The 14,586-nt window shown below is 39.9% G+C and overlaps 1 protein-coding gene across 3 annotated transcripts in view; it reads left to right on the forward strand.

Annotated features, from left to right (window-relative positions):
* Dennd4a (DENN domain containing 4A) overlaps positions 1 to 14,586 on the forward strand; it is a 106,070-nt gene that overhangs the window by 84,315 nt on the left and 7,169 nt on the right. For all 3 annotated transcript variants that reach the window (XM_059268106.1, XM_059268104.1, XM_059268103.1), the window contains 7 exons: positions 209 to 1,305; positions 7,444 to 7,633; positions 11,301 to 11,395; positions 12,399 to 12,574; positions 12,663 to 12,809; positions 13,595 to 13,793; positions 14,032 to 14,286. In XM_059268106.1, coding sequence (XP_059124089.1) covers positions 209 to 1,305; positions 7,444 to 7,633; positions 11,301 to 11,395; positions 12,399 to 12,574; positions 12,663 to 12,809; positions 13,595 to 13,793; positions 14,032 to 14,286 — 2,159 coding nt within the window. The remainder of the gene's footprint in view (positions 1 to 208; positions 1,306 to 7,443; positions 7,634 to 11,300; positions 11,396 to 12,398; positions 12,575 to 12,662; positions 12,810 to 13,594; positions 13,794 to 14,031; positions 14,287 to 14,586) is intronic.

The raw sequence follows: 14,586 nt of genomic DNA on the forward strand, positions 1-14,586 counted from the left end.
TCTAAATAGTTTATCTCTCTTTATGTGTGTTTTATCTGCTCTGAATGGTGGAATGTTTATAGCAACAATAGCAGTGTACTTTAGAGTGGAACCTGGAAGCCAGTGAGCACCTGGTGTTATCATCCCCATTACTAGTATTTTAAATATTTAAGATGACATATTTACACAGTACATTTTCATGACTGAAAGCACATTTCTTGTTTTTCAGAAAGTACACCTGAGCTACTCTTCATGCCATCTCTTGAGGATACCAATGAAACCCAAAACATGCGAAGCAGATGCTTCAGGAAAAGACATAAAAGTGACGATGAATCTCATTTGCAGCAGCAAATGGCCTGGGGAAATAGGAACCGTAATCTTAGTGGCGGGGTTCTGATGGGATTTATGCTGAATAGAATTAACCAGGAAACAAACCCTGGGGATATGGTTGAAAAATTAGGAGCTGATGCAAAAATTCTTTCAAATGTTATCTCAAAATGCACAAGGCCAAATAGTCTTGACATTGGAAAGCCACCTGTAAGATCAAAAAGAGACAGCCTAGAAAAGGAATCTAGTGACGACGACGACACACCTTTCGATGGTTCTAACTGCTTGGATAAAGTGGATTCTCCTGGTATTTTTGACTTAGAAGATTTAGATCTTGAAACAGATGGATCAAAAGTAGGATGTGTCACTGCACAAAATCCCAAGAGGCTTCAACGTATGAACAGCAGCTTTTCAGTAAAACCTTCTGAAAAAACAGATGTTGTAACAGGATTTGACCCCCTCTCTCTCCTGGTTGCTGAGACTGAACAGCAGCAGAAGGTGGAAGAAGAAGAGGATGAAGATGATAGCAAAAGCATTTCAACACCATCTGCTAGACGGAATTTAGCTGAAGAAATTGAGATGTATATGAATAACATGAGCAGTCCCTTGGCAAGCCGTACACCAAGCATGGATTTACGAGCATGTGATGATAAGTTAGCTAGTAAGAAAAGTCCAACATTGGTCAAGGCCTGCAGGAGATCAAGCTTGCCTCCAAATTCTCCTAGGCCAATGAGACTTACCAAATCTAAAAGTTATACCAAAAGTGAGGAGAGACCAAGGGATAGACTGTGGTCTTCACCAGCCTTCTCACCCACTTGTCCGTTTAGGGAAGGTTCTCAAGAAACACTAGCCCATTCATCACCCTCATTTAACTTAGATACACTGCTGGTACCTAAACTAGATGTGCTAAGGCACAGTGTGTTCTCGGCGGGGAAAGGAGTTGCAGAGAAAGCAAGCAAATGGTACTCAAGGTTCACCATGTACACCACATCGTCAAAGGTAGGTTTGTTAGCATCTGCTGCTTTTCTTTTCTCACGCCGCCTTTACCATCACCACTACTGAAAGCTTACATGTATGTCTGTCTAACCATTCTCCTTAAATACAGCTTATAAAAGACAATGAGGTTTTTTAAAAATTTATTTTAATTGACATGCATGTGTATGTGCCTATGTGAGTTCATGTGAACCATTATGTGCAAATGTCTACAGAGGCCAGGAGAGGGTATAGGATTCCTAGAAACTGTAGTTACAGACAGTTGTAAGCTGCCATGTAGATGCTGGGAACCAAACCCAGGTCCTCTGCAAGAGTAGTAACTGCTCTTAAACACCGAGCCATGTCCCCAGCCCCAAGAAAATGTTGTTGTTGTTTTTAACTTGGAAGATCTGAATTTCAGTATTGCCTTCAGAATGTACCTTTTTCTCAGTGTCTAGTATGTTTCCAAAAATTACTAACCAGGCCTATGCTGTCTCTTCCTGGTTAGGATGAAGTAACTTGTGTTCCTCACAAGAGCAAAAATGTAGATGAAATATAGAAAGTGTGTGTTTAGAATCATCCGAGAACTGTCACAATTAGAGAACAGAAAGGTAAGATTCCAGAAAGAGAATTGCAGGAAGGAACTAAAGCAATAGTCATTTCCCCAGAAGGCATTTTTCCTAATTGTGAGCATCAAGCATCTTTGAGAGGAGAGGGAGAACTGAGGAGGAGAGGAAGGGGAACAGTGAACACTTGAGGGCTTCAGGTACCCAGGTCTGTCACCCGGCCTTTGAAAAGCCAGCACTGCCGCTTGGCCCAGGACATCCAGGGTTCAGTTAGACCTGCTATGTTTAATTTATCCAGTGCAGCAGCTACATCTCTCACCATAAGGTCTGACGTAAGAAGGTCAGTAACAAAGCTCTTCACATGTTCCTCTGTCACCATCTTGTGTCTTACAGTATTAGAGAAAGGCATGTCTCTGGGCCTCTCCATCATGGTGGATTAGGTTTTAAACAGGAAATCCATTCCAGCATTCCAATTTTACTCAGCCTTAAAATCCCTTCATCAATAAATACTAAGCCAAGGGATATCAGGGATCTCCAGCTCCTTCTAAGCAGGCCATCTTTTGACAAATACTTTAGCCAACCATTCAAAATCTCAGCACCTTTCTTAACTATTCAAGCTTTTACACTAATTTGTCAAGGCAACTCCACATAGTTAAAAAGGAGGTTTATTTTGGGGTAACTTATAGCCAATAAAGGGGTTGGTTACAGGATCTGGGAGAGGTGAGGTGCAGTCCAGCAGGGTTCTCTGGAGAACTCTGACTTGGTCTGTCTTCCAGCATCCAGGATCACCAGGAACCAAGAGGGCCGGCACATCTGGATCTCAGGTCTTAAGGGCTCTCATCTTGGCCCCACCCCAGGGGCAAATCATAGGTAGGCATGGCAGTTACCAGAAGCCTCACTAAGGGTAGTACTTCCAGGTCAAAGCTGGAACAGCTACCCACTACACAGGATTGATTCCCTTAGGCAGGGTTGGAGAGGGCATTACTGTAAGAGGTGAGGAAGCACGTTTTCCAAGTACTGATGTTCCATGAGACAGATAAACAGAAAGCCTCTGAAAAAGAGTTCTTAGGAATCCCATGGTGAGAAGAGCTAGCATCTATGAGTTGCCAAAAGGGAGAACTTTGTTGAACAGGTCCCTCAATGGTATAAGCATATGCCTACAGCTGAGGATTAAGCTCAGTGGTAGAACTCCTGCCTAGCATGCAGGAGGCCCTAAACTCAATCCCCAAAGCCATGTAATACCTCTTTGTTTTGCATAAAGCAGGCCAAATGCCCTGTCATATTGTAGAACTATTTTAGTTATTGAATCTACCTGTTGATAAATCTGGGCCCACTTTCCTGGTATGCCAATTGGTATTATAGGTAGCCATTTTGTCCCCTTTGCCAAGGAGTTTTCTTTTGACTTAGCATTCTATCCTGTCAAGGGGAGCAAGAGACAACATACTCTCAAAATTGTGGAACTGGTTTTTCTCTTGTGAATCTCAGGATTAACAACGATAGAGACCATGACCAAAAGCAGCTTAGAGAAGAAAGTTAGCTTACATGTTTCAATTACAGTCCATCTTTAAGGGAAGTCTGGGCAAAAACTCAAGCAAGATCAGAGTCAGAAACTGTGATGGAAAACTTCTTACTAGGCTTATTCCCTGGGAGTTGCTCAGCCTGCTCTCTCATGCCACTTAGGACTGCCTGCCCAGGGCTGGTACCATATCCACAGTGGGCTGGGCCCTCAAACATCACTCATTAATCAAAAGAATGGCCACAGACGTGCCTACAGGCTAGTCTGATGGAGGCATTCTCTAAATTGAGGTATCTCTTCCCAGATGACTCTAGTTTGTGTAGTTGAAAAAAAAAACTAACGAGAACAAAGACCCTGTCTCCAAACAGTTACAACACAACAACCAAACAAGCAAACCCCCACAACAGGTGTCCCACAACCACCTGTAGCTCCAGCTTCAGGCAGGATCTGACCCTTTGGGCCTCTTCAGGAACTTGCACTCATGTGTACATACTACATATATAATTTTTTTAAATATAAGGTTCTTGACACCTGGGGAGCAATACTTAAGGTTGTCCTCTAGCTGTTATATGGCCCCATCTACAAGTCTAGCAAAAAATATTTTTCAAAACTTCAATTAATAGTTTGGATCCGCTGTGATTAACATGAGGCCACTTCAGCCCACCCTACATCCCCTTACTGATTACAAAAACTTCAGACAAAATATGAAAACAACTGAAGTTTCTACAAAGCAAGTAAGAATTGATGGAGTTGGAGGAAGGACCTCCACAGAGATGAGTTTCCTGTTTTTCATTCCATACCTCCTTGCCCCAAGGGCGGTCACAGTGGACCATAGTAGCTCAAAAAACTGAAATCACAGGAGAACCCTTACTCTATGCACAAAAGAATCAGGAAAGAAGGCCTTGGGGCACTAAAGAGTTTGAAGGAGGCCCATTCAAGTCTCAGCTTAACCCTTGATTTACACACACGATAGATGCAGACTAACAGAGAAGACTGAATTCAAACTCCACCTACAAGAAGCAAAACATAGAACACAGCCTGAATATAATTTAGTAATGTTTACTAAAACAAAAGCATCCATATTCCCCAAAATATTATAACAGTACCTGTGCTATGCAAAGTTAACATTCACAATAGCCAAGATGAAATGATGATGATGATGATGATGATAACAACAATACAGGTGGGCATGGTGACATGTGCCTGTAATCCCAGCACTTGGAATACAGAGTCAGAGGAATCCAGTTCTCAGCTACATTACATAGTTTCAATGCTAGCCTGGGCTGTATAAGACTTTCTCTCAAAAATGATGATGTAAAGAACTGAAAGGCTGGAAATAGTGGTGCACACCTTTTAGTTACAGTGACCAGGACTCTGAGGAAGAATTATCCTTAGGCTTAGGCTAAGGGAAGTTGTCCTCTGACCTCCATGAAAACCATTTCTATACATATTACATATCATAAGCAAACTACTAACACCAAAGCCAGCTATTAAAAAAAACAACCGAAGTTATGTAGGTAAACCCTGTCAGAGAGAAGAGAGAGAGGGAGGGAAAGAAATCCAGACAAAACAGAAGCAGGGGATATAACTCAGTGGTTAAGTGCTTGCTTATCATGAAATAAACTCATCTGAAATAAACTCAAGAACAGAATGCAGATAACAGCAAAAAAAAAAAAAAAGACTATAAGAATGCATAGATGATGGGGGGCTGGAGAGATAGATGCCTTAGCAGATAAGCACTTGCTACTCTTGCAGAAGATCTGGGTTCAGTTCCTAGTATCCACATGGTAGCTCACAACTGTCTAGAATTCTAGTGCCCTTTCTGACCTCTGTAAGTACTCTGTACACATGGCACATATGCAAACATGCAGTCAAAGCACACACACAAACTAAAATATAAGTCAGTCTGTTTAAAAGTGCACAGAGCCTTAGGGACTTGTTAGACAATATGGAAGTGTAAATAGGATAGGTATAGTTGTCATTTCAGAAAGGATTGAGGAAAATGATTATTGCCAAAAAGATACTTGAATTAGTAATGCTGTAACTGACCACATTTGGAAAAAAAGATACAAATTTACAGACATGACACAACACACCATAAAGGAAAGAAACCCACATCTGGGCCACTGAGATGGCTCACTGCCAGGACAGCACTTGCACAAGCCTAGTGACCGAGTTCAGTTCCCAGAACCCATGTAAAGGGGAGAACTGACCACACAGTTACCCTCTGACCTCCACACGAGCCATAGCCCTCCAAAATAACAATAGATCCTTTTTAATACATCTGTTTTTACTGTAAGCAAAGGGCTAACAAAGCCATCTGTAAGAAAACAAGTCAACTTTTTAATTGTTAAAAAATATTAAAGAAAAATTGCTAAAAGAATAAAGATCTGAATGGCCATGTGTTTTTGTCATAAACCCATGAAGGGAAGAATTCATGTTGAAAGAAGACATGCCAATGCAGAGGCTCTATCCAGTGAAAATACTCTTCACAGGTTTAGGTAAAATAGGGGCACTCACAGATAAAGAAGGGAAAGAGTGAATGAAAAACAGGCTTGCTTTGTGAGCTGTGATCAAGGGAGACCAGGCTGAGGAAAACAGAAAAACTGCATCTTCAGGGAGGAAGGAAGAAATGACTGTAAACAGTTGCCAGCATAATGGATGCCTTTGCTTCCTAAGTTCCCTAAAGCGCTTATAATAGCTGAACACAAAAGTTGTTGACATTGTAGAGTTTTCAGTATACGACTTCATAATTTACTTCCGGCGGGGCTGAGGGCAGGATGGGTCAGAAGGTTGGAGCACTCACTACCAAGCCTGAGGACCTGGGTTCCATCCTGGGACCTCCATGGTAAAAGGGGGAACTGACTCCGTCAGGTTATCCTTCGACCTCCACCCTTTTGCTATGGTGTGCAAATACTCTACCCCCTCAAAACAAATAAATAAAAAATTTAATTGAGTTTAAAAATTGAACTTAACTGAATTCTAAAATCTTAGTAGGAAATTTTCTTGAATTTTTGAAGTCAATTTTTGTGAAATTTATTTTCTGAATGTTATAGCATGTAACATGTTATAGCATGTTATATCTCAATAAGATTTTCTTGTTTTTTTTTTTTTTGTTTTTGTTTTTGGAAACAGGGTTTCTCTGTGTAGCTTTGTGCCTTTCCTGAAACTCACTCTGTAGCCTAGGCTGGCCTCGAACTCACAGAGATCCTCCTGCCTCTGCCTCCTGAGTGCTGGGATTAAAGGCATGCGCCACCACTGTCTGGCCTCAATAAGATTTTTTTAATGAAAGCATATTTCCTGACCACAATAGAATCCAACTAAAATTATTAATAAGTATGGTGTCAAAAAATCCAAAGTTCTAAGTAATTTATGAGTCAAAGAAAAAGATTGCTAGCCTGGAGAGGTAGCTCAGTGATTAAGAGCACTCACTGTTCTTAGAGAAGACTACAGTTAGGTTCACAGTACCCACATGGAGGTTCACCTGTCTGTAACTCTAGTACCAGAAGATCTGATGCCCTCTTCTGGCCTTCATGGGTGCTGAGTGCACGTTGTGCTCAGACATACATGCAAGCAAAATAGCCATACACATAAATATAAATAAAGTATTTCTTTAAATAATGAGTATTTTTTTAAAGGCCAGCTGCAGAGGCTTGTGCTTGTCATTATAGCAATAGAGAGTCAGAAATCCCAGGGGCTCACTGGCCATCTAATCTGGCCTACTTGGCAGGCTTCAGGCCATGAGAGACCCTGCCTCAAAAAAAAGTGGATATCTGCAGAGGAACAACATTTAAGATTTCCTCTGAGCTGTACACATGTATGCACACCTAAACAAAATGCATACACATGCCTACTTCAACACAATGCAACCTTAACACAATGCAAACACACATGGAGAGAGTTGGACTCCAACATAGTTATCCAGAGTAGTATGCCTTTGTAAAACTGGTTGTTTTTCTTGCAGAAGTTATGATGTTGACCATCTGGGTAGAAGGTGGTAGGTAGTTGTTTCTATTTAAGAAGTGACTTTTAGATAATTATCTTTAAATGTGAAGGAAATTAAGCTTATAATTATGTTCTTAGGATCAAAGTTCTGATCGTACCAGTCTTTCTTCAGTGGGAGCCCAGGATTCTGAATCTACCTCTTTAACAGATGAAGATGTCTGCCATGAGTTGGAAGGAGCCACTTCCTCCCAAGAAAGCAGTGCCACTTCAGGGACCAAGGGAATTGATGTCAGCCGCACAAGCCTGGGAAGCTCTGCTTCCTTAGAAGGTTGGCCCAGTTTCTGTCATGCTGCTTATTTGCACAGTCTTTCCTTCTTTGTGATTTAATTGTTTTTCTATCTAAAAGATTTGTATGGCAAACAAACAAATAAAAATGGGGGGGGGGGAGCAGGTCATTTTCAGAGAAGTCTGGCTTCTGCCCCTATCCCTTCACATTATTTGCTTCTGTTCTAGAAGTAACTGTTTTTCTCACTTTTTGTTTTATCTTTTCACTTGAAAATGTAAATATGGGTCTTTTTATATATCTTTGCTATTTTGAAACTCAAAAGGTAACATGCACTAAACCACCCATAGTTTCTTTCTCTGACCAGATCATCACTAGTGAATGCCGCTCATCTATTTTTTCAGTGGCTTAGTTCAGTTTATTATAACCACTACCTACTGCTGAGCATTAAGTTTCAAGTCTGAATAATGCCACAATACATATGTGCCATTTTTTTTAACCAGTGTATCTTTCTGAGATAATTCCTAGTTTGTCCTTGAAGTAGTATTTCCAGGTTCCTTTCATAGATGAAGCACAATCCTAATTAGTCTTATCAATAAAAACCAGGAGTCAGATATCAGGGTAATGACCTGAAAGGTCATAGAAGCAAAGGAGCAACCACTAATGACTTCATACCTCTCAGGATCCTCAGGCCGAAAAGGGGGATGAGATCCTATCTCCACCTGCCTTATATTCCTGTCACAACCTCCTGATTGTGCTGGGATCAAAGGCATGAGCCTCCCAAGTGCTGAGATGGGATTAAAGGTGTGAGCCTCCCAAGTGCTGGGATTAAAGGTATCAGCCACCACCTCCTGGCCTCTATGGTTGACTAGTGGCTCGCTCTGCCCTGTGGTCTCCAGGCAAGCTTTATTTGTCAAAACACAAACAAAATATCACACAACATTTTCTCCTTTTGTCTAAATAAAAAACAAAGGTTTTAACTAACATAGAAAAACTTTATACAATAAGAACAATAACTATGTAATAGTATATATGGGCAATAATTACATTAACGATGTCTAGTCCATTAACATTTGACAAAAATCAGAGAGATTACTCTATCTGTCCTATCCTGGTGAGTCCAAAGTGTTGTACCTAATTCACTTTCTATCCTAACTTGCGTTACCACATTTCTATATCCCCCTTTTCTTTTTTACAGTGAGATCCCTGAATCTAATCTCCTTTGTTCAGCTTTTTTCTTGACTATTACCAGTAACAACTTGTACCTAACTCCCCCTCCTCTTAAATGATAATTAATATCCATGACCCATCTTTTGGGGATGTGAACATAGTTCTCTAGATTACTTCCTGTTGATTGGGAGTTCTAGTAATCTTTGGGGGACCCTGAGAAAATTCAGAATTATAGGCAAGTCCTGACTAGAGAATTCTGTGAGGTGGGATCATCTCAGCCAGCAGCCTTGAAGCTGTTCTGGATGTAGAACTCAGAGGAAACTGCAAAGGGGTGCTCTGAAATGTGGGATCATCTGGGCTGTCTGCTCCCATCAGAAATTTTTCCTAAGTCTTGCTTGATCAAACCTGATTTTTCTTAGCCCAGAATGAATCCAGAGCCTCTCATTTCCTGTGGAAATAAAAGCAGAACCTCTTTCCCAAAGTAACATATCTTTTGACTTAAATTTTGAAGTCAAGATATTTTTAAAATAAATAAATTGGTTTAATTCAGTATCTTTCACAATCAAATGTCTCTCAGCAATTATCACTTGCCCATTAACAGTCAAAAAATCCAAAGACAACACAATAAAATACAGAATGTAGACTCTCTGCATTGTTCATCTTTATGTGGCTTATACTGTTTATTACTCTATTCCCTTTTTAAGAACTTTACTATTATTTTTTTAAGATTTATTTATTTATTATATATACAGTATTCTGTCTGCATATATGCCTGCGTGCCAGAAGAAGGCACCAGATCTCATTATAGATGGGTGTGAGTCACCATGTGGTTGCTGGGAATTGAACTCAAGACCTCGGGAAAAAACAGCCAGTGTTCTTAACCTCTGAGCCATCTCTCCAGCCCTTACTATTATTTTTAAATAATTTTTTTAAATCTATGACTGTTTCTACCCTTTCTCTACTCTCTCCCAAACCTACACATATTTTTCAAACATACTGTAAACTGTTTAGAGGTTTGTTTGTTTATTTGAATCTGTCTTTATTGCATATCTCTATCTTTTTCTAACTACATGAGCCTTTAAACTGCTAAGCAGTGTGGATAGGACCTCTGCCTCTGCCCTGCCTGGTTCCCTAAGAGCCCAGCTTCATGGCAGAGTCATTGGTGAGAGCCTTGTTCACCTCCCCAACTCAGGGGAGCTTCTGGGTCCACACTGCCATTGAGCAGTGTGCCACCTGCTGCTCATAAACCCCATTTAAGTGTTTGTCTCTTTTAAAAGAGCCCTGCAGTTTTTGCTGCTAGCACTGAGTCAGGAAGCCATCTCTTAAAGGAACAGTGCCTCTGCTTACCACTAGTAAACAGAGTCTACCCAAGAAAAAGCAGTTACCAAGAAGCCAAGTTTTGACTCCGTTTTTGTGTGTTTAGAATCCTTCTTAAAGCTTTTTCAGGCTTTATGTGGAAATTCTTGCCCCACATTGGGTGCCATATGAAGTATGATCCTAATTAGTCTTATCACTAAAAAACCAGGAGTCAAATATCGGGGTAATAACCTGATCATAGAAGCAAAGGAGCAGCCACTAGTGACTTCTTACCTCTCTGGATCCTCAGACTGAAAAGGGGGCTGAGATCCTGTCTCCACTTCCCAAGTTCTAGGATTAAAGGTGTGAGCCTTCCAAGTGCTGGGATTAAAGCTGTGAGCCACCACCACCTGGCCTCTGTGGTTAACTATTGGCTAGCTCAGCCCTCTGATCTCTAGGCAAGCTTTATTTGTCAGAACACAAACAAAATGTCACACAACACACAGAGGCATGCTATTTTGCATTTTCAGTAGCTGTGTGTGAGAATGCATTTTTCCCATGTTCTTGTCATTATGACAAATTATGTTGGGTAAAGATGCTTGTTGCCAAGCCAGATAACCTGAGTTGCATCACCAAGACCCATATGGTGAAATGAGAGTACTGACTCTACAAGTTGTCCTCTACCTCCACATATTTATTGTGTGTGATCACTCACATGCCTGCACACAAATGTACGGGGAGAGAGAGAAATGCATTGACTAAGCATGTTGGACCAACTTCTGTGTTTTGCTGTGAGGAACACACTTCAGCTTAGTTTTTATGTGTATTTCTGTTATCAAAATGAGGTGGAGAATCTGGTCTTGAACACATTTAACTATCCCCTGAGCTAGTATTTTACACCATTTTTTTTTTTCATTGAAAAAGACTTTTTCAGCGGGACAGTGACTCGGGAGGCAGTGGCCTGTGGATCTCTGTGAGCTCAATGCCAGACTGGCCTACATAGCCAGTTCTTGGACAGCCAGGGCTGTTAAACAGAAAAATTCTGTCAGGGGAGCGGGGGCAGGAAGAAAGAAGGAAGGAAGGAAGGAAAGAAAGAGACTTTCTCATTGTTGATTTGTTTTTTTCTAAATTACTTTTAGAATGCTTAGTTGAACAAGTTAGTCTTTCATCAGAATTTATGGAAGAAAGGATTCTTACATTGCTCCTCATGGGTGTTCATGGTTTTGCTCTTTATTTTTTCAATCAGGATCTCTGTCAAAGTTTGCCTTACCTGGAAAGTCAGAAACTGCATCTTCCCTCAACACCAGTAATACAAATATCTTCCAGAACTATGCAATGGAGGTACTGTTTTCCTCATGAGAGCACCTTTGTATAAAATGCCCATTTCTGTAGTATTGATGGTCATTGTTGGAGTGACCAAAGTTGAGTATGTATCATCTGACATTTCAGAAAGTGTATTACCTCCAAGGTCTGGTTTTTTGTTTTTGTTTAGTTGGTTGGTTGGTTGGTTTTTCGAGACAGGGTTTCTCTGTGTAGCCCTGGCTGTCCTGAAACTCACTCTGAGGCCAGGCTGACCTCAGACTCACAGAGATCTGTCTGTCTCTGCCTCCCAAGTACTGGGATTAAAGGCATGTGCCACCACCACCCCACCCACCACCACCCCACCCCCCGGCTGCATCCAAGGTTTTTGATACCTGTTATTTCAAGTCATTGATGTCAAGCTGGTTTATTAGAACAGTTCTATGTTTATTGGAAATTTGTCAACACTTATATTTATAGCTTGTTATGCATACATTCTCTTTGAACATTTGTTTTGCATCATAAACATGATCAATTTTGTTGTGCAAACTTAAAGAAGGTGAGGAAACAGCTTGGCTTTGTTGTCAACTTCCATCATGGTTTTCAGTCTTTGTTAGTTTGACAAATGAAAATGAGGATTTCTCATTTTCTTTCAATGAAAAGTTATACTTTCATACTTTAAAAACTTTCCCCAGTTTTTCTCAAAAATATTGCTTCCAAATATTTTGTTAAATGTGTTTGCTATTTCATGCTAATTTTACATGAAGAAATTTAGATTCAGCTGGAAAATAAATAACGAGCACTGATGTGGAGTTTACATTTCTGTGGCTTCGGGGATTTTTGTCTTACGAACTTCAACAGCAGCATTACAGTACCATACTAGCTTTGTCATAATGTACAGTATGTGGCTGTACATGTTGAAATCTTTTGATTAATGTCAGAATTTTTGTGAGCTTTCATTTTCCCATGGGCTTCTTGACTAAAGTGGATTTTAATTTGTAGTATATGCAGGCCAGCTTGCTTAGTAAAATGTTCTCTTCCCTAGGTTCTCATCTCAAGTTGTTCTCGGTGTAGAACTTGTGATTGTCTTGTCCATGATGAGGAAATCATGGCTGGCTGGACAGCAGATGATTCAAATCTCAATACTACGTGCCCATTTTGTGGAAATCTTTTCTTACCCTTTCTGAATGTTGAAATCAGAGATTTAAGACGACCTGGAAGGTAACAACATGCCCTTTCTCCCTTTATGCCTAAGGATATTGTTTCCTAAAATGCCTTTTTTTCAAAATGTCTTTGATTCACATTCTAGATATTTCTTGAAGTCCAGCTCATCTACAGAAACCATGAACTTTGCATCCTCCATCTCAAATCAAACAAGGCAGTCTTGCATTTCAGCATCAGCCTCTGGTCTCAACACATCTACTTTCTCTGTTCAAGGGAATTATGACCTAAATAAGTAAGTATGACTGTGGAGAACGTAACTACGTATATTATATTATATATTCTGTTGACCAGCTTTCTCTCCATCTTTTTAAGAATTAATACTAACTTCTATTTTAGAATATTAATTTTCTGTTTATGAATATTTAGTAGTGTAAGAAAAGTTGGAGCTGATATAGAACTAGAAAATTAAAAGCATATATAGCAATCCAATATAAGTAATACATATTTAAATGCAGAAACTGGGCTCTTTTTTGCAAAAGTGCCAGATTCACCATATGTAGCTAAATAAGTGAAGCCATGTTGTCAGCGGCATGTGCAGAGAAAGAAAATGCCTATGTACTGCTGGCAGGGCCAAACACAACCCATTGATCATAAATACTTAGACTGTTAAACAGTCTGTGTTCACCTTCTCTCGTTATATGTCCCTTGTGTTCCACTCTCTCTCTGTGACTCCGGAAAGAGTATGTATCCATATTCTCTACTGTGTATATTCAAGGGTTAGTCATGATGCTATGTAAAATCTCCTCACTACATATTTTCAGTAAATGAAATGAATCTTGAGTATTGAAGATTTGTTTGATATAAAGGAAATTTGGCTCAATTGCCACAGTGCTTAAAATATATCTTATTTCCTAGTTGGTGACTGGATAGCACATTTCCTTTTATTTAATTTGCTATGTCCAGCTCTGATTCTAAAAAGAACAGCATGGTTTTTCTAGATAAGATGATATGAAATAAGATGAGGTCAGATAAGACAGTCTAGGCACTGATAAGATTTTTCTTTTTTAAATGTCCAAGCAAATCTAAACTGCAGGAAAATGCCTGTGCTCGAAGTATTCAGATCCCTGCTCACAGATCAAAAACAGTTGTGTCGAAATGCCCACTCTTCCCAATGGCCAGGAGCATTAGTACTTGTGGCCCCTTGGATAAGGACGATCCTGGAGGACAGAAGCTCATCCCTACAGGCAGCCTGCCAGCAACTTTACAAGGAACTACAGTATGTATTTGAGTGTTTTTCTCATTTGTAAATTGATCATTTACACAATCTTGTTCCCTTGGTCCCAAAGAACATTATTAGCTTCAATTATATTATTGTCACAAAGAACCCCATCCTGTGATAGAGTTCTGTTATCTTTCTACATGTGGAAATCATAGACATTTTTAAGTATGCTTTAAATTTAAAGTAATAATGCATCCTCATTCTTATATTTGTCATATATGATTTTATTCAACAGGATTCTTTAGGGTTAGAATGGCACCTTCCAAGTCCAGACCCTGTCACTGTCCCATACCTTAGTCCCTTAGTGGTGTGGAAGGAACTTGAGAGCTTGTTGGAAAATGAGGGTGACCGTGCAATAACAGTGGCAGACTTTGTGGACCATCACCCCATTGTCTTCTGGAACTTGGTGTGGTATTTTAGACGTCTGGACTTGCCCAGTAACTTGCCTGGATTGATTCTTTCTTCTGAACATTGTAACAAGTATTCAAAGGTACGAGAGTAAAGTTAAAAGGCAATGATCATCATACTGTTTGCATATTCCTAATGATACAAAGTATGGTTTATTTTTATGTTTGGTATTTACACTATCATCTGAATCATCACATAACACGACTGTCTTCAGTTGGATTTGCAGACTAGCAGTGATACAGTTGTGATACAGTTGTGGTTTTAGCCTTCTCAGAATAACTTAAAACATAACTGAGTTTTGTTATCACTTGAAGAGTAATCTGGCAATTGCTCTTATAGTAGAGCTTTTTGGGTTAGTCCCCCATACCTCTTTCAAAAATAA

The sequence above is a fragment of the Peromyscus eremicus genome, chromosome 7 (assembly GCF_949786415.1).
Source record: "Peromyscus eremicus chromosome 7, PerEre_H2_v1, whole genome shotgun sequence".
Taxonomy (NCBI): Eukaryota; Metazoa; Chordata; class Mammalia; order Rodentia; family Cricetidae; genus Peromyscus; species Peromyscus eremicus.